General features: G+C 43.1%; 1 protein-coding gene and 1 long non-coding RNA gene across 2 annotated transcripts in view; both read left to right on the top strand.

The window, feature by feature from the left end:
* The first annotated feature begins 393 nt into the window (after positions 1 to 393).
* Positions 394 to 22903, top strand: part of RBMX2 (RNA binding motif protein X-linked 2) — a 161210-nt gene continuing 138700 nt past the window's right edge. Inside the window, exon 1 of the mRNA XM_078688357.1 lies at positions 394 to 517. Within this exon, the coding sequence (XP_078544483.1) occupies positions 513 to 517 (5 nt within the window). The 5' untranslated portion in view covers positions 394 to 512. The remainder of the gene's footprint in view (positions 518 to 22903) is intronic.
* Positions 3954 to 22022, top strand: LOC144829320 (uncharacterized). Its single transcript, XR_013610633.1, has 4 exons — positions 3954 to 4085; positions 21464 to 21560; positions 21661 to 21728; positions 21817 to 22022. It is a non-coding gene; the product is annotated as an uncharacterized LOC144829320 (long non-coding RNA).

Raw genomic sequence — 22903 nt, 5'->3', positions numbered from 1 at the left:
TTGCAGATGCTTCTTCTAAATCCAGTACGGATAAGTATGAGCCATCTTCAACTCTAATACAAAGATTAAAAGGTCAAGCTCGAAGTTCACGTTAATTAAACCATTTGTTCTTGATCCTGGTCGTTGGAGTGTATGATAAAGAAAGCACGGTGGAAATGTTTCGTTTGTTTAGAGTTCTAATTGTTTGGTGCCTCTCAAACTGAGAACACAAGCGCTGCAAAACCATTTTAGTACAGCCGTTCAGCGATACACTGCTTTAGGCACTGGTCGCCGAAGCAGCCTGGTCACGGTTAGGCAGAACAATTAAGTTTTACATGCCAGTAGGGCACATCGCGCCTTTTGCAGCCTCTACCTAAGCGGTTTCGATACCGTCAACAGTCTAAACATGGCGGCGTCGGGAGCAAAACACTTCAGGTGTTCTAGTTGTTATTGCTAAGGAAAAAAAAATATTTCCGGTTCCGGGTTGATCAGGAAGTGGTAATAGAAGATCAGCGACTTGCTTGCTTTCTGTAATGAAGTAAGTGTGTTTAAAGCTTGTGGTAGGGCAGCGGACAAGGGATACTTAGGGTACTGAGTGGCTCCTCTCCGTACAGCAATGGAAGAGGCCACCACAATTTGTACCCGACGAAGGCAGCGGCGAACCCTTATCACGGACGCTGCGTTCAGTTACTCTGAACTGACTATCTTTGTCGTTGGGACCCTGTAGTTTTATTCCCTGTTCTGCCATCTCGCTTTTTGCACAGAGCGCTAAATTGTAGCCATTACTCTGTGCGTTTTCATTAGATAGATACTTGCCCGACCAGCCTTTTGCCACAGTTGTATTACTTGCAGTGAATCATTGTACGTAGAATCAGTGTTTTAAGTGGGATGAAAAAACTGGGCACCTCTAAAAGGGGCGTGGTAAACCTGTTGAAGGAGCGTGGTCAACACAAGTAGAGGCTCGGCTTAAATCATGGGAACTAGAGTTGTGTGCTTAAGTAATTCATAAATTCACATTCAACAAAGGATAACAAAATAGTAAAAAGTTACATGCGATCTGTGTTTATCCAGACAAGAGACACACATTAGCACGTTTTAAACAATAGTGTTGTAGGCAGTGTGTCCAGCCCTACTGTAAGGAAGGACATGGGTTCCCAGGTTGCTCTTTGAACTGTGAAATTCATTAATAGTAAAGGCTCTGTGGGCCCCTCAGGACTATGGCCCCCCAGTGCCACTGCACCAATGGAAGCTGTGCTCCTTAGTCAACAAGTGGTGGCAGCGAGAACGATGTGGAGGCAAAGAATAGCTCAGGCTACAGAGTTAAATGGCTGTAGCATGGCAGCCTTTTAAAGAGATGCAATTCTGTTAAAAAATATGTTTTAATTATAATGTGTCCTGCACAGTTCTTATCCTTACCAAAGCAGATACCGAGTACACATTGTACCTGGACATGAATGCAGAAGGCAAGGAGTATCACAGAGGAAGCTTAGCCAACTATGCTATGCCTTAAATTCTTATATCAACTAAAAATCATGTGCATTTGCTATAAATGGTCGGAACGCATCAGTGTGCTGTGTGTTGGAAAGCAAACCTCCATCTCATTGTTGAGTGTGTGGTGGTGGCGGTGTCTGACATGCTCTGAGCCAGTGATACTCAAAGTACGGCGTGGGGGCTGCTTGCGGCACTCCTGACCTTTACATGCGACCCCCTAGGCTGGATCAGCACTAACATTACATTAAAAAAAAAAAAATAAACAGCAAGCATTTATTTAAAGGTTCATTTTAGTTAAAGAAAGTACCCAGGGTGCCCTACACCCCAGGTTGTCCAGTTCCATATTGTGCAATTCAGTTCAGTCACTAAGATGTATATGCTTCGCTTCTCCTGGACACCCACTTTACGAGCCTACCCCAACTCCACCCCTTCCTCAACCCTGCTTGCATTAATAGGGCCCTCGGTCACACCAAACTTTTCGCCCCCGCAATTACCTATGCTCTATGCTTACCAGCCCGCCTTTGAGCAATGGCAGTTCCAGTCAACGACTAAATAAACATGACATGTTGACAATACCTTCAGACAAGTCTCTCCTAAGTGCCATGTGGATTACAATAAAGTCCTAGCTCATGCCCTTCCTGCATAACTTGTTTTCTTATGGGTAAATTTGGCGGTTTAGATTTTAACAGCTGCGTATCAGCCAAAAGCTAAACTGCACTCTCATTTTTGATCCAGCAATATCCGGTGCGCAGGAGGATGGAAAGGCGCAACAAAAGGGGAAATGCTGGGTCGTGAAAGTATTACATTACATGCAGTGTCTGTCCTGTGGATGATTCCTTGGCCTGACTTGATCATCACAGACTACATACATAAACACAATGAAACCAGCCCTGACTCAGTTAGAGGAGTTACTGCGTAATACTTTTCTCCTAACCTATGTTGTTTATTATTTATTTGAAAAGTTTTATAAAGCGCGAATAAGACCCAGATGGGTATTAGAGCCTTGTACAAAGAGAAAACTGATGTTGAGGTGAAGAGACAGTGTAAGTACAGTACAATAAAGCAGCATGAGAAGAACCTGAGGCATAAGAATAACTGTGGGTGCTAGGGGAGGAAGCGGTAGCAAGTGAACAACATGTAGAAGCCCAACTGGATGGTTCGTACAGTTTAATCGTCGAACTACATCCAGAGAGCGACGACATACAGTTTAAATCCCAGGAAAAATGATTGTCCAGCACATATTTCAAACCTAAGTGAAAATAATTGTCGAGCATAACTTCATGGAGCGAGGGGAAGTGTCTGGCAATGGTCATAGAGGTTATTGCTGAGGAAACATAGATGGGCCGAGCATTTTCAGCATCAAACTACTTTCAAAGAGCGACGAGATACGATTTAAACCTCAAGTAAAAAAGATTATTCAGCACATATTTCAAACACAAAGTGAAAATAATTGTCAAGCATATGTTTCGACCCATAACGTAAAAATGATTGTCAAGCACAAAAGGGAAGTCTCTGCTGATGAAGTTCTTCCAACAGTAGCCATTTTACCTGTTTTTTTAATGAAGCAGTCGAGGGGTTGGCTCTGATCTCCATTGGGAGGGTATTCCAAATTCTTGGAGCCAGCCCTGAAAGGTGCGATTGTAAGTTCTATTTTGTTGAACTTCGGTGGTTTGAGTAGTAGGGTATTGGAGCTTCTTAAGTTTCGTCTGGATCCTGAGAGCTCGAGTTTTTTTGCCAGGTAAACGGGGCTATTGAAGTGTATAGCTTTATGTGTCAGGCAGGCTATCTTAAAACTGATCCTTGCTTCAATGGGAAGCCAATTAAGCTGGATTAAGTCAGGTGTTATATGATCATGCTTTCTGGTGCCTGTAATAAGTCTGGCCGAGGCATTCAGAGTAGCTCTTAAAGGCGCTAACCTACATTTAGGAAGCCCCGCTAGGGTCACCAGACCGTATTCTACTCGTGAGATAACTAAGGACTGGACTGCTGACTGGAGATTCTTGAGAGGTAGGAAGGGTTTGATTTTCCTAAGAGTGTTGAGCTGATGATTGGCACTCTTAACGGTGGCACTGATGGGGCCTTGCATGTTTAGAAATGTGTCTAGGGTGACACCTTAAGAGCGTGCAGAGTCCACCATATGCAGGGCAGGAGAAATTCTGTTTTGAGGGAATTAAGTAGCATATGGTTATGTGTTAGCCATTGTTGAGTTTTTGAAGCACTCCATTAAGAGTTTTCAAGTCATCTGGAGAAGAGATCTTCAGATACAGTTGAGTGTCATCCGCGTACATGTGGTATTGAATGTTTGAATCGTTCAGAATGGTAGTTAGAGGCTCCATGAATAGGTTAAAGAGCGTGGGCGAGAGTACAGATACTTGAGGCAGCCCAATTGAGACCACAGTGCTGGCAGCCAAAGATTAGTTGACTTTGATTCTTTGTGGCCGGTTATGCAGGAAAGAGGAGAACCAATGTAGGACAGGACCAGATAACCCCATCCTATACTGAAGAAGATTAATCGGGTTATCATGTTTAATAGTGTCAAAAGCAGAGGACAAGTCCAGAAGAATAAGCAGACAGGGCGTATCTTGGTCAAGAGCTCTCAAGGCATCATCAACAATGTGAGTTAGTGCTGTTTCAGTGCTATGACCTGCTCTAAAGCCTGAATGGTGATGATCTAGGAGCTGAAATTTCTCGATGTGGTCGCAGAGCTGAGTTTGAACGCATTTCTCGAGCAATTTCGCTAAGGACATGATGTTGGTGATTGGCCGGTAGTTATTGGGATCTGTTAGGTCTGCATTGTGACCGTAATGTGGAAATTGTTACATTAAAAAAAGTGCCTCTTTACATTGCTTAGCATAACTAGGACATTTTATTATTTTTAATATAGAATTAGATCTCATACAAAATTTCTCATGAACAATAAACCAGGCAAGGTTTTACATATGTCCCTTTGGTTTCTAACACCAACACATCCAGCAGCAAAGCAAAGGTCAATGTTATGTTTTTGCAAGAGATCGGGTCAACAGAAACTCACGCAGGGCAGCCAGCTGCAGGAGGGTTCAAAGTGACTAGCCATGCTGCTGGATTCCAACAGAGAAAGGAGGCACAGCGGGCCAGTGTGCCTTTAAAACAATATCCCTACTTTTATAACTACTTTTCAGATTCCAGATTCATGAGGGGAGTATTAGGTGTGTCTCACATAACAATGCATGAACCATCTCTGTTAAGCTTACCCTCACTAGTCTGTATTGCCAGGTTATAGCACAAACAGACCAGGGCTTGAAAAGAGAGTGTGATACAGACCTGTTTAGATGCCCTGTTTTTAAAACTGCCAATGCTCAGCAACGGCAGGACCCGGCCCACCTAAAGCCCTGCTTATAACACTGTGAGTGTAACCTGTGTAAATGCTAACCATCTAGAGGGGAAGTGGGCGTAACTCCGGGGGTGCTGCCTTCTTCCTGCGTTTTATCTTGTATGAAGTTGCCATACTGTTAGTGGGCAAGAAACCCTTTGAGCTCATCAGCCAGGTATTGCTTGGTTCCAGTGACAGTGTGCACGGGATCTAAATCTGGGTATATCTGTCCCACTTATGGCTACACACCAAAGTTTACAAAAAAGTAATGCATGGAATGTTTTAATTAATCTCAGCTACCGGTAATTACTCGGCTGCATCCCAGTCTAACCGCTTCCCATAAGTATTTTCATGTACACAAAGTTGAATACCAACATGCACAAGAGGAGCCTTTATATGACCAACTCATAAATAAACCTATTACAAGAAAACTGTATTTAAAAATATTACAACCTTAAATATCGTTGGGGGGAGTGTAGGAGGTGGTCTGGAAGGGAAGCCTAATGCCCATCCCATGACTACATTTTGTGATCTTTGGCACATTGTTAATGTGCGTTAGATCATACTGCGAGCACATAGGACATTCAATTTGTAGTATTCGCCACACAAGTACATTTAATAATAGCGAATAATTAATAAGCCAGGCAGCAGGTACGAGATTCTAGAGTGTTCATCAAGGATGACATTAGGCACCATTAGCAAACAATTTGTGCCATTTTGTATACAGTTAACAGCTGGATTATCTGACTCTGCACAGTCAAATCAACAAGCCTCAATTATTTGAAGGCGTGTCATGGGGCTATGCTGAAGCAGCCTGTTCTCCATCTCTGTCTTTGCTCTGCTGTTGTAGTTCAGAATATTTCACTTACTGAGTCTGCGGTTCTAGGGGGGCTGAGCTTTAGCAGTCTCATTACTTTTATCGGTCAACGCATTCTAGTCTTGATAGAGAATTTTAATTTGTGTCATAAGTACTTGTAATGGTTCAGCATTGCATTGTTTCATGAATGTGCACCTCTAGAGCAGCTGGGCTGTTGCCTCAATATTCTTGGAATGTTTAACGTTACTTTTACTTTTAGACACTCCTAAAACAAGTCCATTTCCCATGCAGAATTCAGATTTTTTTTTTTTAAACTTTATTTTTCAGTTTATGTAACATATACAAAAACACACCCAATTGGCATCGCTACAACGCATGTACACAGTTGGACAACCTCATTATGGCACTTAGGAACGTAGGTATCATCCAAAGAGGTACGTACACATGAGGAACAACAGACTAGCAGGTAAATAAATAACATTGTGAGGAAGCAGCCAAGCACAGCACAACTCCCGGTGATAGATAACTCTAGTGGCCCCCCCTCCCTCACCATCAGATCCCGACCCCACTGGCGAACACATCTCGCCACCTGCACCATCAGACTCGCTCTGGGAAGACCGCCCCCTCTCCGTCAGTCCCGAGGCACACATGACTCGCCAGGCGAGTAAATCGCCCTGCAGTTTCTCGTCTCTCCGAGTAAGTTGCATGTGAGTTTCCCCTGCCAGGGACCACTCTCTAACATCTTTAAGCCAGGTGGGCACCTCTGGAGCCCTCTGTCCCATCCAAGTGATCACCACCCTGCGCCTGGCAAGCCCCAACATCAATTGTAAAAGTTTATAGGAGAGCTTACTTTTCTTGGGTTTGGGGACTAACGCCAGTAAACAATGCAAGGGGTTACTTGCTATCTGAAGGCCTGCAGTGGCGACTATACGATCTACCACCCCCACCCAGAAACTTCTGAGCAAAGGGCAGTCCCAGGCTAAGTGCAAGAAGCCCGCTCCCTCTGCACTACATCTGGGGCAGCTTTCTCCCCTGTCTCCAGAGATGCGCTTCAACGAGACAGGGGTCAGGTAGGTGCACTGTAGGAAGTTAAAGTGTATTAATTTGAACCATGCATTGCACGATACCTTGCGCGTGAGGGAACCTATACGCTTCCGCTGCCCCTGTTCCAGCGCAGTACCGAGATCCGCCTCCCATGCCACCCAGGACGGCGGCACCGGTGGGGTGGAGTCCTGTTTCATAGCTTTATACAGCAGAGAGATCAGTTTACGCCCCCTGCCACAGGAAAGAAGAATGTCTAAGGTGTTGGTCATTGGTGGTGCGTCAGGGCACTGAGGCCAGGTAACCTTCATTACATCCTGAAGTCCCCGATAGTGCAGGTATTGCCCTCTCCCAAGGCCGAAGGCTTCCTCTGCCTGCTCATGAGTCAGGAAGGACTCGTTGGGGTAGAGATCATCTAGAACCCCGCATCCACCTTCCTGCCAAGAGTGGAAAGACATGTGTTTCTCCATGGCCACGAAAGGGGCCAGTATCCAGACCGGTAACTCCCTATGGAATGGCGCCCTCCGCAAGACCCTCTCAATAAACCGTTGCAGATGCCTGCCGTGTGACGCACAAGCGAAATTCAGAATTAATCTTTTATACGTGATGTGCCAGGACTTCTATCAAGTGTGGACTCTATCAAGTGTGGGCTCATATTCTGTTTTTTTACATGTATTGTGCAAGCTATTTTGGTTGCTCGTCTGGATTAATTAGTGCCTTAACTGTGTGAACATCCAAGCATGTAGATGTATGGGTCAGTATGCCTGTTTATGAAGCTGTGTGCATCATACACGTTGTGTACTTTGCTTGGATGCACTGTACAAGAACAAGACTGTTTGTCTTTGTTAGAGTTTAGTACTTTGCTATTTCTCTTTCTTATTTTGGAATGTTCTCTCCCTAATTATGTATTATAATATTTGTATTCTTCTGTTTAAAAACAATAAAAATAATTTTGATGTTTTATCCTTTGACTAGAATAAAAGCAAACTCGAATTGCATATTTAATAATTATGGCAAACATTTATTAAAGGAATCTAGGTTGCATACAAATTATGAGTGTGTGTGAAGTTCACAGAACACTTTTCTCATTCTGTGGTTGTTTATCCCTCTCTTTCCTTTCTTGTGGGTTAACAGTCAAAGTTGTTTGCCCATGTGGCGATGGTTGCGTCCTTGGAGTGGCAGTTGATTCTGGGTGTTTCTGCTGTCACAATTTGTAAGAGCGATTGGACTGAGCTTTGGGGTCTGTGACTCTGGTTGAGGCAGCAAACAGCAGGCCTTAAAAGGATCAATAGCTGCACACAGAAAGCTTCCACTAGTCATGGTAAGGACGCTGGCCATGGCCTGTTTTGTATGTGGGCCACTTTCGGCATCCTCATTATCAGGCAAGTGCAGAGCTGGGTACCAGCTAATGCAGTTTTGGAGGTAAATATTGGAAGATCTACACTCAGGCCTCGGAAAATCATAAAAACGTTACTAGACTTGCAGGTTTAGTAACTTGAATAATCTACTTGACCTAACTGTAATGTACTGGACCCGGAAACGGGTATCAAATTGTGTGATCCTAGGCAAATTTTGTATTTTATGTAGCTGCCTTTTTCTTCATCATCTTATATGAGAGCATCTTCAAATATCCGAGTTCAGCATTTCTGTTGTACAAAAATACTTTTTTTTTATTTAATAGACAAAAATGCTCCATCTGGCCCATATATAGGGTACACATGATCCCTAACCTGCCTCTCAGTTCACTAATAGCATTGTCATCAGGGCGGGGGCAGGAATATTTCTTAGCCTATGTTGAAAGAACTCACTTTTAATAAATATATTAGTAAAGCATGGTGTACTGCACTGACATTTACAGACAGCACATTTTTCGTTGAAATTGCTACAAACGTTCCTACTAACATGCTGTTTTGCTGATAAAAATATATAGCGCATACACACTGTTGTTAATTGGGTTTCAGCCAAAAATGTTATAATTTGTACATTACCAAGTAAAGTGTTCTGATTTTCTTTCATCCTATAAAAGTCTTTTTTTCACCACACAGAATAACGAAAATGTGCTTTCATAACTACTGAAATATATTTTGAGATGTTTGTGCAGTTCAGTTATTAGCTATTTAAATACTGTGTTAGAAAGAAAGCCTGACATCTTACAACATTTCATTTCACACACATTGCACAGCACGATTGTCATACAGCTCACTTTATAAAATCTTGTGACTTCGCAGTCAGAGAAAGAAAAAAGTAAATGTAAGGAGAGAAATTGAGTTTTGATCTCTGTCTCTGAATGCAGAGCAAATGTGACAAGATAAAAGCAAGATTTAAAAACATCTTTATGGCTCATTCACATTTTTTGAGTGAACAGAGTATCTGTTATTTGTCAGCACGCCCTGATGAAATCTGACTCTCCATAGCGAGTAGGTTAGTAGATTTCTCAAGGCCTGTAAACTTAGACCTAATTCTGCCTAGCTCTATTCTTAGAGAAACCTCTGTGCAAATACTTATAACTACACGATACAAGCAACATTTAGCTTACCTAGCTTTTGCTAACTATTCTAGAGTTTAAAAATATATTACAGTGATTCTTTGTGGTGTCGGTGTGCAAACGTAATCTAAAATCCAACTCGGGGGCTCTCCTGTGTCTAGGGCGGTGAGCGGTGGAGTCCTGATATGGATTGTAATACTTCCCGACTGGAGCCGTCACTTGTGTTAAATCAATTGATTAAGCTCAGTAGCAGGTGACAAACATTCTTGTGATAATGACAGAGAAGGGTTGTTGTTTCAAAGCTGTATATAAAGAATAGTCAGTTTACAAAAAATATGCCACAAGTATATCCAGCAGCAAAGCATATACATCTTAAGTACAGAAGACTCAGTATAGTTCTAAGTTAAATCTGTCAAAGGTTTGCATTCTAAAGTGGGGGGAGGGGGGGCAGGTCTTTTCCACCTAGAAACCTCCACCTCCTTTTATCGGCCATTATACCAAGACATTCATACATTTGTACACAAGAACATGGTTCTCAGGATAAGCACAAATAGGGAATGAGTGAGAAGAATCAATTTATTACAGAATAAATTCAAAGTTTCTCCCATGGTAGTAATGCATTGGGTATACAGGCATTCTCACAGTTTACAATTAACACATTTTAGCGCCAAGACGCCTCGGCATTCGAGCGCTCTACAAAACTATATCACATCATATCACATTGTATTGCAATAGCCTGGAACAGTTGAAATGTCCTTGGGTAAGTACCGTGGGAAAAAGTCTCTGGGAACATTTTCTGTTTAGTAGTGTGAGTATTAGTGTGAGAGAACATTCTCTATAAGTTACTCAATCCTTTATTTACAACGTGAAGAACAGCAACAGTCAACACGTGACAGTTGATTACGTTGGTGCAAGATGGAGGACAGTGTAACCACGACCTAGGTTAGTGTAAGCCCTATTTGTGATGTGTTAATATGCAGGAAACCAGCTCTCACAGCCTCCCCTCTGATGATTTCTAAATCATAATTTCAATTCTTTATCACAGAACATCATTCATTAACTTCGGGTTCTTCCTTTTTAATTCACCAAGGTCCTTCAAAGTGTCGTAAAGTTCACTTTGCATTTCTTCAACCTTTAATTCAAGCCTCTTTCTTCCTCTAGTTGCTGACAGCTTCTTGTACCCACAATCTATAGCATTTCGCGATGAAATACTGCTGCAGAACTTCAAGGAAATAAGCACACATGCAATGCTAATTAATATATAAGCAAAAGGTGTTAGAAGCAGTTTCAGAATTCCTCCACGTACACTACCAAGCCATCCCCTATCTTAGCAAATCACTTTCCAGTGAACCCAGATATAGATCCTTAACCCTTATCAGGCACCTGACTCTTCCAGCTCAGCTAGTTCATGCGTTATATTCGTGATGATAGTAATATAGATGTCAAACTGCTTATCTGCACGCGGTATGTAGATGCAACATTCCCAAGAGTGAATTACTTTGCAAACTCCGCCATCCTTTGCAAAGATCCCATCCAGCGCAAGGCGATTTTGTATAAACTTAGCTCTCCTGGGTAAGCTACCTGCCGTATTAGTGGTGAACCAGTCAACTAAAATGGATAACTTTCTAATCTTTACATCGTTCAATGCCACTCCTATAGATGGTATGAAGGGTCCAAAGATATCACTAAGAATCGGTTTAAAACTATGTTTACTCCTCCTTATGTATTGCTCAAGAGGGAAGTCTAACTCATTAGTATGATAAATCCTTGGAAAAACGAATGTTGCATATCAACTACCTATCCAGTTATGTGGTAGCTGGAAGTAAGCTGACTTACCACATATATAATAGATCTCATTTATACTTGCATATAGATATGAAAGGGTTTTCCCTATAACTAAATAGTTGTGCTTGCATATGCTCCATCCTAGTTTCTCTACAGCAGAGGTCTTCAAACGTTTTTGCTCTGAGCCTCCCTTAAGCAAAATGTTTTGAGGTCGGGCTCCCCTTCAAAACCTTATGTATAGATTGGGGGAGCGGGAGGGACATGGCTATAATTCAGTGGGGCAGGCAGGCACCCTCCCACCGGCAAACAATCAATCACAGAGGTAAATAAACCATATTTACAATACTTGTGCCTCAGTAAGTACTGGTACCCTAACAAAACAATGGTACCAGGTACCATTCAGAAAAAAAATTCAAATACTCAAAGACCTAATTAACCGCCACATGCAATTAATGCTGTCCACAATGAGTCACAAATATATCCACCATATGTGTTTTTGAGAAAATGTATCAATTTCCTTAGTGCACAATAACAGACACATGAAACACCCGATTCACTGAACATAATAAACAAGGAAAAGAAAACAACATCTTTTGACGTCTGCAACTTTAACCCCTTCGGTGCTCATGACGAGCTCAGCTCGTCATGAGGTATACCTCTAGGGTGCTCATGACGAGCTGAGCTCGTCATGACCACACCCATTTACATTATGGCCCAGCACAGCAGAGGGATAGCTCAAGCAGTCAAGGTGTTAACAAACAAACTAACAACATGGGGACATTGAAACTAACAACATGGGGCCATTAAAAGGCCAGTAGACTACTAAAGATAAATGCAATGTCAAGCGCACACAACCTGCATCAGTGTTTAGCAATTAAGTTAGGTAGTCATGTAATGAAAAGGATAGGATCCAACTCCAATGTCTTTGACTTGTAAGGTGTTTATTCATTCAATATAAGTATTTGTTTCACAAGAAAAACCAGCCAACACGTGTTTCGTCAACACCTGGGTAAACCCGTGACTCTTCAGGTTGTGTGCGCTTGACATTGCATTTATATATACAGAAGGGTGAGGCCCCCTCCCCTTCTTTTTTCTGAGACAAGGGTTATCTCAGATCAAGTAGCACCAACCACCAACTTCTCGAACTACCCATTGACCACTACCTGTAGAGCGCCTCGACATTTCTGAACACTCTCATAACCCCTCGCTGAACCAGACTACTAAAGATGATTTCTCGTTGTTGTTCCTTTTGAGAAACACACATGTACAGGAGTGTGCTGCATGGAAATCTATCTTCATTTTCCCCACATTCGCTCATTTATTCCCCTGTTGCTCTCCTAGTGTACAGCTGTCATACCTACCAACCGTCTACCATTTTTAATTTCCATAACCTCTTGCATTTTTCTATTTGCCTTTTCCATCCATAGCATGTTCACCTCGTCTTTTTCCACCTAAACCTCTGTCCACCTTCCTTCTCTTCCTGTCTTCATAGCCATACACCCCCAACTCCTTAACACCCCAACTAATTCTAATAATATAGAATCACATGCACTTTTTTCCTTAAACAATCACACCACAACGGACCCTAAAGTAAATAACAAACATTACAATTTATGACACCAATAGCTTTACAAATGCCAGACCTTCACTGTGAAAACGCGAAACACTTACTTACATCGATTCTCGTGTGTATGAAATGCGAACACCTGACAGAAACTCCCAGGCAGCTGCGCCCGCTTGCATGTGGCTCCTCTCTGTATACAAATGACGCCAGTGATCATCCCCATTTGAGCTGTTTTGCTGTTTGAGTGGTGCCTGAACCCTGTATCGAGGGGCTTCTGTATGTCACATTTCTGTATTCATAGCTTGACTGACACAGCTCAACATTCTGTCCCAACAGCTTGCAAGAGCAGTCACTCCTATATGGTCCTCAACTAGAAATACAATGCATACAATGGTATGCATTACGGTGTTTCCAGGGCAGAGGCTTTCACTGAACCACCGCACAAGCCCGCGATAAAATCTGTGCGCCTCAGAGTCATCGGTGATGACTTGATAAGTGCCGCGCGCTGCATGCGCTGTGCCTCGTGCTCACCAGATTTCTTTTTAAGCAACCTCCTTGACGCTACCAGCACAATTACTGACCCTTGCCCTCACTGTACTCAGAATAAATAAAGACAGCCTGGAAATGCGGCAAATAAAGATCGCCGCACTTCCAGGCCATCTTCATTTACATGCATTTGCAGAGGATTTGTGCCCCCCCCCCCCGGGAACCCAAACAATCCCCGCTAGGGGGGCGCACCCCACAGTTTGAAGACCTCTGCTCCACAGGCTTGTTTCTGTCTGGCTGTCGTATGATGCATAAAGATCCCTTCTTACGTCACCAACGTTTAATCTAGGGGGTGCTTTCTTTAGAGTCACTTCACCTTTCCCAATGATGTGTTCTGCACTGGTCCCCCTTCTCCTCTTTCTTCATCTATCCTTATCCTATAATTTAATTACTCTATAAATACCCTTTCATCTTGGTTAACTTTTCAAGTTACATCATGCATGCTTTGCTTAGTAGTACTGGTGTTAGTAACAGGTTAATCATTTCATCCAATACTCTACTCACGCTGATCCCTTGATTTAAACGTTTTCTAAGAGTGAGAAACATGTTTAGTAAGCCCACAAATACAAATTTTCACCACTGACAATGAGCACATCTTCTAATGGACCATCGATATCAGAATAAAACAGTTTCATGGAATCTTGGTGATATAAAAGATTTAGGAAAACTGAACAGGAGAATGAGTAGGACAGAGGTAAATGAAAGTATGCTGCTCCCTCACAGCAGAAGCCGGAATATAAAAATAAACAAAACAATCTCTACTATTTTCACTCATTCAGCTAACATCTGATAATATACATTGTGTTTATACACACTCTCATGCTGGTGAATGTGAGACACTTTACTTTTAAGTGGGGAAGGTCTAACTTTAGACATCCAACAGTCATCCAAGCAATAAGCAGAAATGGCAACTGCAAAGTTTACAAGCAAAATTTAGCAGCATTGCTGCCCCATGCTAACCTAAATCAGAACAAGAAAATCTTAAGTAGAGCGGTTAGTTCTCTAGGTATTATCTTATCGTCTCTACCCTATCTCAAACGCTACCGGGATTTTTATTTTGCATCAACTGGAGGCCTAAAGGAGTTATATTCATCTGACCGTTTCCCTCTCTGTCTTTCCAATGGTTGTGAATAGTCAGTGTGAATAGTGTCCCATTGTGGTATCTTTTGTCTCAGGGAGGCTAGTCCGTGTCAGTCAAGCAGTCTACAGAGTCAAACTTGATTTTTGCAAGGTATAGTCCGGTCTGGATCTGCATATTTCCTATTGATGCTTCTGTCTCGCTTGGGTAGCTTGGTACTGATCAAGTCCAGGCTTTCATCCACAATGTCAATCTGATCAACCTGCTTTGTTTAGCTCATTGTCTCCCCTAATCGTCGCTGGTCTTTCCGTTGACATCAATAGTCTGTTTCTGGTGGCTTTGTTTCTTAGACAGCTGTCTTCAGCTTGGCCTCGACCCCTCGAATTACTAGAGATCTCTGGCTCAGATGAGGCGGACTTGCTCTCTGAGGTGGCGCTTCCTTGCCCTATCCCTGCCTCTATTCCTTGCAAATAATTTACAACAAGTGTAAGAATTGGCTTTTGTAGTTTGGTTTGCCCTGTTCCCATCATGCACTGGGACAGGAACAGACTAATTTGCATACAGCCAGGTTCTGAAACTGGGATGGTACAATGAGCTAAAAAACGGTGTTGGATCTAGCCCTGATCTCTTGACTGGGTGAGAGTATTCTGCTTAATTCAGAGACTCTGTCCCTCACCACCCCTTGTTGTAAATAATCTATTCCTTGCAAGGCTTGCTGCCGCATGTTAGTTTCAGTCTTCCAAAAATGTCTGCTGTCCCGGTGGATGCTAATTCTCAATCCAGTTGTCAGTATCACAGTGTGGGCTAAGACAACAGCACTCATCATCCACTTGCTCTGAGTGGTACTCGTCCGTTGGAGACCATAGACCCTCAGCCTTGTCTTCCTCTTCTTCTGAAGCCTCATACCCCTCAAACCTGGGGTGAGCCAAGTAATTAAAGGATGTTTTCTCTGCTCATTCCTCTTCGTGCCTTGGTATGGGAAACCTGTATCCAGTTCGGCAGACCAGCACACTTGACCGCAGTGTCGGTGACCAGGATCACCTGGTAGGGCCCTCTCCTCCACTCCTTCAAACAGGACTTATTGATGTGTTTCTTGACGTGGATCCAATCTTCGGGGTTCAGGTCGTGCCCTGGAGATCCTTGGATCCCTGGAGAAGTGGCATCAACCTTGTGAGAGGTAGAGCGCACCACATCAGACAATCCCATGCTGGACATGAGGGCCAGGTCATCTGTGATAATCACAAGAGCAGCTGAAGTAACAAAAGGCATTTTGCACAGTTCTCCCCATCAGTACCACATGAGGTGACAATCCGGTTCTCTTACAAGGGGTACTTTGAACGCTCATTCGTACCAAAGGAAGTGCGTCTGGCCATTTGAGTGATGTAGAAGTACAGGCTTTAGCCAGTTTAACTTTGATCGTCCCATTCAATCTTTCAACAATACTCGATGCCTCTGGCTTGTAGGTACAGTGACATTTCTGGTCAATCCCTAAAGCTGCACACAGCAACTGCATTTTCTCACACTTGAAGTGAGTTCCTTGATTCTAATCAAGATGAACTGCTATCCCGAATCATGGTATCAATTCCCGCAGCAATAGTTTGCTGACTGTCATGCTGTCACATCCCTGAGTAGGATATGCCTCAACCGATCATGAGAACAGATGCACAATGATGAGGATGTATCTCAATTGTTTACATTGGGGCTTCTTCACAAAATCAATTTGGAGTGGGTTGAAGGGACCATCAGACTTTCTATTGTGACTCATGGCCACAGCAACACTCTTGCCCACATTCTGCTTTTGGCAGGCAACACAGTGTTGACAAAAATTCTCTGCATTGATCTGAAACGAGTATTGTACCATTATGATCAGAAGGTAGACACCATTATATCTCGGCCCACGTGAGTTGGGAAGTGCATGTGTTGCACCATCACGGGTAGGGGGGAATCGGGGAGAGCTGGTTTTCCCGTGCTGGATACCCAAATGTCACTAGCATCCCTCACACATCCCACCCTGTCCCATTTAGCTGTCTCTAACTCTGGGGTGCTATGTTGCAGTTCCCTCAACTCATTTAAAGCATGTACAGTGTTCAGTAACATGTTGGATACAGACCTCCTCTGCATTACATGGCTCATCTAAATGGAAGGTTCTGAACTCAAGAGCGCGGTATCAGGCACATTTGCCTGCATAATGGTTGCCTCTAGTGGCAAAATCATTTCTGCTCTTGTGTGCAACACACTTCACCACGGAAATGTCCTGTGGCATTTATCAAATTTGAAACATACAGCTCATTTTGAATGTGGGTGCCAGCTGATGTCAAAAATCCCGCTCCTTCTGCGCCCACTCTGTTGTTTCCCACCTCTCGGCTTATAAAAAAGTGATTTTGCGCATTCATCATTACACATACACTTGCCTACTGAATTATGCGGTTCTTAGAAGTGCCATGATGTTTATGATTTTTTTTTTTATCACCACATTTTATTTGTTTTCTCAGATTTTGCCATTTTCCACAAACAATTGTACAGGACTACATCAATAATCATTAGATATATAGACATAGTAACTACATTATCATTACACATTCAACCCATGATGCCTCCACCACCCGCTCCATCTCTTATCATGCTTTCAGGGGCATCCCCACGCCTAGTAGATTGTCTTTTCCTGACGGACACACCAGTCCACCACCCTACCCCACCCTTCCAATGAGGGGGGTTTCTGGCGACTACCTGGTATGGGAGCTATATATTTTGGGCACCCGATAAAGGTTCTCTCCAGTCTTATTCCTCAAAGAGACCCAACAGGACTGTCCTAGGACCAGGGTCAATCCGACTGAAGGACCGCAGAAAGCTCGCGCCTATCTCTCCAAAAGAAGGACAGGACCAAACCATGTGGAAAAAGTCAGCTTTGGATAATGAACATCTTGCACATCTGGCCTGCGTGGCTGGACCGGCACGTTGCAATCGCTGGGGGCTCAGATACGTCATGTGGAGATAATTAAGTTGAACCATATAGAGGCGTAACAAGAGTGCCAGTTCTCTAGGGGCCATGCAGGCCTCGCCAGTCACCATCGTCAAGTTCTCCTACGCACAACTCCCATTTCTGACGTAAGAACAGGAACTGATCTGGTGCATTTACCATTAAGGAGCCGTAGATTTTGGAAAGGACCCCTTTGCCTAGTTTCCCACAGTTAATTTAGCTTAGATGGGGTTGTATTCGGGGATCTGGGAACCCGCAGGGATGTGGACAAGCAGGACATGACGCAATTGGAGTTAGCAGTAAAGGTGTGTGTAGGAAAGCTGGTAAAGCACCTGGAAATCCTGGAACAACAGCAATACCATTTCTAACATCCTCTAGATAGGTTATTCCTATCCAGGCCCAATGTGTAAAGCCCTGGAGGCCCAACACGTGACACAGCCATGTACCCTGCCACAATGGTGTCATCCCAGTGAGCCTACGGTCCCAATTAATAAAAGGTAGAGCTGCTCTCCAGCAAGGTAGGGTCGCCCGGGTACAGTCGGAAGAGAGTGAGGTATCGGTGCACCATTGAGTAAGCTGAGAAGACTGTCCAGATCCAGGGGATGGAGTTCTATCCGATAGCCGGCGTCGTCTCAACCCCCAGAAAATCAATAATTAATCATTGTGCAGGGTTCGAAAAAATGTTACTAGACCTGCAGATTTAGGAACTTTAATAATCTACTCGACCTAACTGTACTGTACTTGACCCGTGAACTGGTCTCAAATTGTGTGATCCTAGGCAAATATTTTGTTTGGAGCCGCCTTTTCCCTATCATGAATCTATCTAAACAAACACTTTCTGAAGATGAAATAAAGATCCTCAGTAAGGGCCTATCATTCGTCCCAACATCTCACGTTAACCTGTTCAACATTAAAACCGAACTAGCCAAATTCTTCCGCTTGATTCCACTTAGAAACTTTTTTCTACATAAAAATCCAAACATGACAAGAGCATTTACTAACCTACGGCCACCTTCAACCTTCACGCCCCACACCGCGATGATCAATCATCGTATTCTTACTTACGAGAGTTTGGTATTAAAGGACGTGCTCAAGACCTGTGGAAAAAGAGCCTATGTGAAACACAACATTACAAAGAATGAACGTACCGCCCTGGAAAGATTGAAGAACAACAAAACTCTGGTCATCAAGCCGGCAGATAAGGGAGGAGCAATAGTCATTATGGACGTAGATGACTACACGCAGGAGATATACTCCCAACTGAGAGATGGGGTGAGTTATCGGCCGATAGCTACCAACCCGACGAAGGAGATCAGACACCAAATCGCCGCCATCACGGAGAAAGGAAAGGAGGCAGGCTTTCTGACTGAGAAAGAGTGTTTATATCTTAATGTAAATCAACCACGCATCCCCACCATCTACGTCCTACCCAAGGTCCATAAGAACCCCACAAAACCGCCTGGACGACCCATCATATCCGGTTGCGGATCTCTTCTGGAGCCACTTTGTAAATATGTGGATGTATTTTTAAAACCACTGGCTGAAGGAACACCCACCTATTTGAGGGATACCATGCAGGTGATTAATCTGATGGACCAACGACCTTTTGATAAAGATAATCAATTGCTTGTAACAATGGACATTGTGTCACTATACACAAGTATCCCCCAAGGACCAGCATTGACAACAATACGGAGATCTCTGGAATCAAGACCCCAACCAGCTGAGGTTCCTACAGAATTTTTAGTCGACCTATTAGAGATCGCAATGACAAAAAACTTCTTTGTATTCCAAAATAACTTCTTTATGCAAAGCAAAGGGGTGGCCATGGGGGCAGCCTTTGCCCCGGACCTGGCGATCCTCTACATGACTGACTATGAACAGCATTGCATTCTCTCCCCCCAGAATCCTTACCGTAACAACATCTCTGAGTATCGTCGATACATAGATGATATCCTTATCATATGGACAGGACAACAACATGAGCTTGACTCTTTCACTGAATGGCTCAACACGCAATCACACGACATCAAATTCACTGCCAACTGCAGCAATGCTTCAATCGACTTTCTAGACATCAGCATAAAAGAACGTGATGGAATCCTGTTCACTACATTGTACAGAAAACCCACTGAGCGAAATACGCTGTTGCGATATTCTAGTCACCACACTCGGGCACTACGTGATAACTTACCCTTCGGTCAGTTCCTCCGGATCCGGAGGAACTGTACCTTGAAGGAGGACTATTTCACTGAATCGGATGAACTCATCTCCCGGCTGCTGGAACAAGGCTACCCTAAAAGGCTGGTGAAAAGGGCACGCAAGAGGGCATGGTTCAGCGATAGAGACACACTGCTAGTACCAAAAATTCGAAAAACTGCGGATGATAGGATGATCTGTGTCACGACCTACTGCAGCAAAAGCAATGAAATACGGAAGTCAATCAACAAACATTGGAACATTGTGTCTGATACAATTGAAATGCCGAATCCGCCTATGCACGCTTTAAAAAAAGCCAAAAGCGTCAGAGACTACGTAGTACGCTCAATGCTGGACAATCCATCGATCCCCACCATCCAAACAATGTGGAATCTACCAGTCACACTTGGGAACTACAAATGCAGAAATTGCAAAGCCTGCGCAATGTGTCTAGAAACTAAGACAATCACGCACAACAATCTGACCATTACCCTGAAATCATTCACAAACTGCAACAGCACTGGAGTCATCTATGCCATCTTTTGCCCGTGTGGATCCATCTACATTGGTCAAACCAAACAAAAAATAAAGAACCGTGTATTGCAACATTGCAGTAGAATAAGATGCCAAACAGCAGGGGCGCCCTTGGTTGAGCATTTTCTGGCCAGTACCCACACACCTGAATCCCTGAAGTGGGTAGTGATTGAGAAAATCACACTGGGACCACGGGGTGGAGATTTAAACTCGATCATGAACATAAGAGAATGCAAGTGGATGCAATCCTTGGACTCCGTCCAAAATGGACTGAATGAATTGGATGCCACATTTGCCCAGATGGCTTTGATTAACCCTGACTAAACCGTAACATCTCACAGCTTTTATGAATACAAGTGAACCTCATTAATTCAGGGACACTGTGCAATAAACATGAGGTCGTGTGTAAAATCTATACGCTCACCCTTTGTTCCCTTTAGGGTATTGTACATGCATCTCACAGCTTTTATTTTTATTAATACAAGTTAACCTTATTAATACAGGGACGCTGTGCAACAACTATGAGGTCCTTTGTCAAATCTATACGCTCACCCTTTGTTCCCTTTAGGGTATTGTACATGCATCAATAGACTTAATGAGATACACCTTCGTTCTGTATGTGAATATTATGAAGTTGTTTGACATTATAACATATACAATCACATTGAGATGCATCCTTGGCCGTTTTGATCGATAAGATGCACAGGAACGATAGTTAACCATATTGTAATTTTTTGCCCTCATTGTCCGTATTATGCTTACATGACCTGTTGTGAAATGTATAGGCATAATAAGAGCGTCTTGCCCTGCCAGCTTGACCGGTGTTGTTATGCACCACTCTAGGCAGCAATAGTTATTTTCCCTTCATTAACCAAATGGTACTGACCAAGAACAAAACTTAGACCAATTAGCTTGTCCTTCGGTGGCATCGGCACACTATATTTTGCCACACTCCCTGGGATCATCTTCCCCCTCGGGCGGGCCCAGGCCACCCCATTTGGTCACACTCCCTTAGCCTAGCAGGATAACTCTTCCCTGATTGGTGGGCCCAGGACGAGCCTCCGGAGAGTATCCAGCGGCTGCACCGCGAGGTGTTCCAGTAACGGTCTGACAGCCGATCGTGCAGGATGTGTAGACAAACTCTTCAGTGAAGTGCCAGGTAAGATGAGCGCCCTGACTATGTCGACCTCCTTTCTCCCCATTGTTAAACGTTGAAGTCGGCCCGACCGACAATAAATCAACGCGCACAGCGTAATTTTACCACTCCTAGGCTAAAAGTTTGTCCGGAGCGTTTTTTTGTCCATTGGCACGAATTTACGTTATGTTTCAATCTACATAACAGCCACTTATGATTCCTTCTCTCTTATTTAGAGCATGTCTCGACCCAAAGTCAATTAATACATAGGGCGTACCTTCCCCAACCGCCTGCCTCAGATTTGATCGGCATTTTTGAACTTTGGCACGCATGTGGGCATTCAACATTATGACACGCTCCACACAACAGCCAGTCCTGTTCCCCTCCCTCGTATTTAGAGCCACTTCAGATCCTTCCGTGCAAGTTTTACACGCGGCAATACATACCAACAGACCCTCTAACATTATCAATCTCACTTTCTAGAACTACCAGGGACGTGTGACTTATTGGCGCACCCCCAGGACGTTTAAGACTAAAGTGTAAAGATCACAATCAGCGACTGGAAAGCTTCCTTGACCCAGTAAGTGCCCCCTTTTTCCTGATTGTATTCACCTGATTGTACGCAGACATGGCGTCCCAACACACCCCAGTGTAACACCAATCCCTCTAATTATTTGCAGACTTCTCTATACCTCATAGGAACCGATGTTGGTCCTATCCTAATAGCCACCGGATGGCTAGACGTAAAGTAAGTTTTTTATTGTTAGCTCAGCCCTAGTGTACCTATGACCTTTGCCAACAGTTTGCTATATTCACTACAATTATATTATTTATAGGCGCTCCTGTCCTTGTCCTGATGAAGACCCCATCATGAGGTTCCCAATAACCCTTACCATCGGGGTCGAAACGTAGACCAGATCACATCATTCCTCTACACATAGGAAAGATTCATGGAATAACACGGATCCTATGTAAAAGAGATATACGGAACTACTTGATCTAAATCAGACTGTAAAGGCTACACTGATTTTCACTGCGATTGTTTTATGGTCACAACACCTTTACCCAGTCCCCACCTGTATCCCATCACACCCATCCTCTCCAACTACTCCCTTTTCTACATCACTATGAGCGCGTTGAATTATTACCATGTTTTCATTATGCGATGATCCTTGATAACTACAAGCTATCCACATGAGGAACTATCAATGAATTGTTTTCCATTTTTTGTTTGTAAATTTATGTGAGTCAATGAACTAATTGATATGCTTGTATATATGGCTGTTTGACCGTATCATTTTTTGATACATATTAACACTGAATACCCTATTTCTACTATGTGCTGAAATAAATATGCACTATACCTATGGGCTTTTTGTAATATGTTACACAAACGTGTTTACTTGTGACATTTGATGTTCTCAAAAGCAATAGACTCTGACCACTTTTTACGTACCTGCTTAACTGACCCAGGTCAGATAGTTTTTAGGGTCTACCCCGTTAAAACTCATCATTTTTCTTTATTATAACATGAGAGCACCTTCAAATATGCAAGTTCGCTATTTCTGCTGTACAAAAAAACTATTAATTTTTCAGTACATGTTTAAAAACTCACTTTTCATAAATATATTACCAAATCATGATGTGGTAGTGCATTGTCATTTACATATAGCATATTTTCCATTGAAATGGCCACAAAACGTGTACTAACATGTAGTTTTACTGATAATAGCGCATAAACCATTTTTGTAAATTGGGTTTCAATAGAAGTGTGTAACAAAAATTGCACATCACCAAGTAAAGTGTTCTAATTTGTTTTGATCCTATTAAAATATTTTTTTCACCACATAATTATACCTAGTGAAATATATTTGAAAGGTTCACTTAGCTATTTCAGTGTTGTGTTAGAAAAATTCCTGACCT

Source organism: Lissotriton helveticus, chromosome 4_1, assembly GCF_964261635.1.
Source record: "Lissotriton helveticus chromosome 4_1, aLisHel1.1, whole genome shotgun sequence".
NCBI classification, from domain to species: domain Eukaryota; kingdom Metazoa; phylum Chordata; class Amphibia; order Caudata; family Salamandridae; genus Lissotriton; species Lissotriton helveticus.
This window is presented reverse-complemented; position numbering and strand designations above follow the sequence as displayed.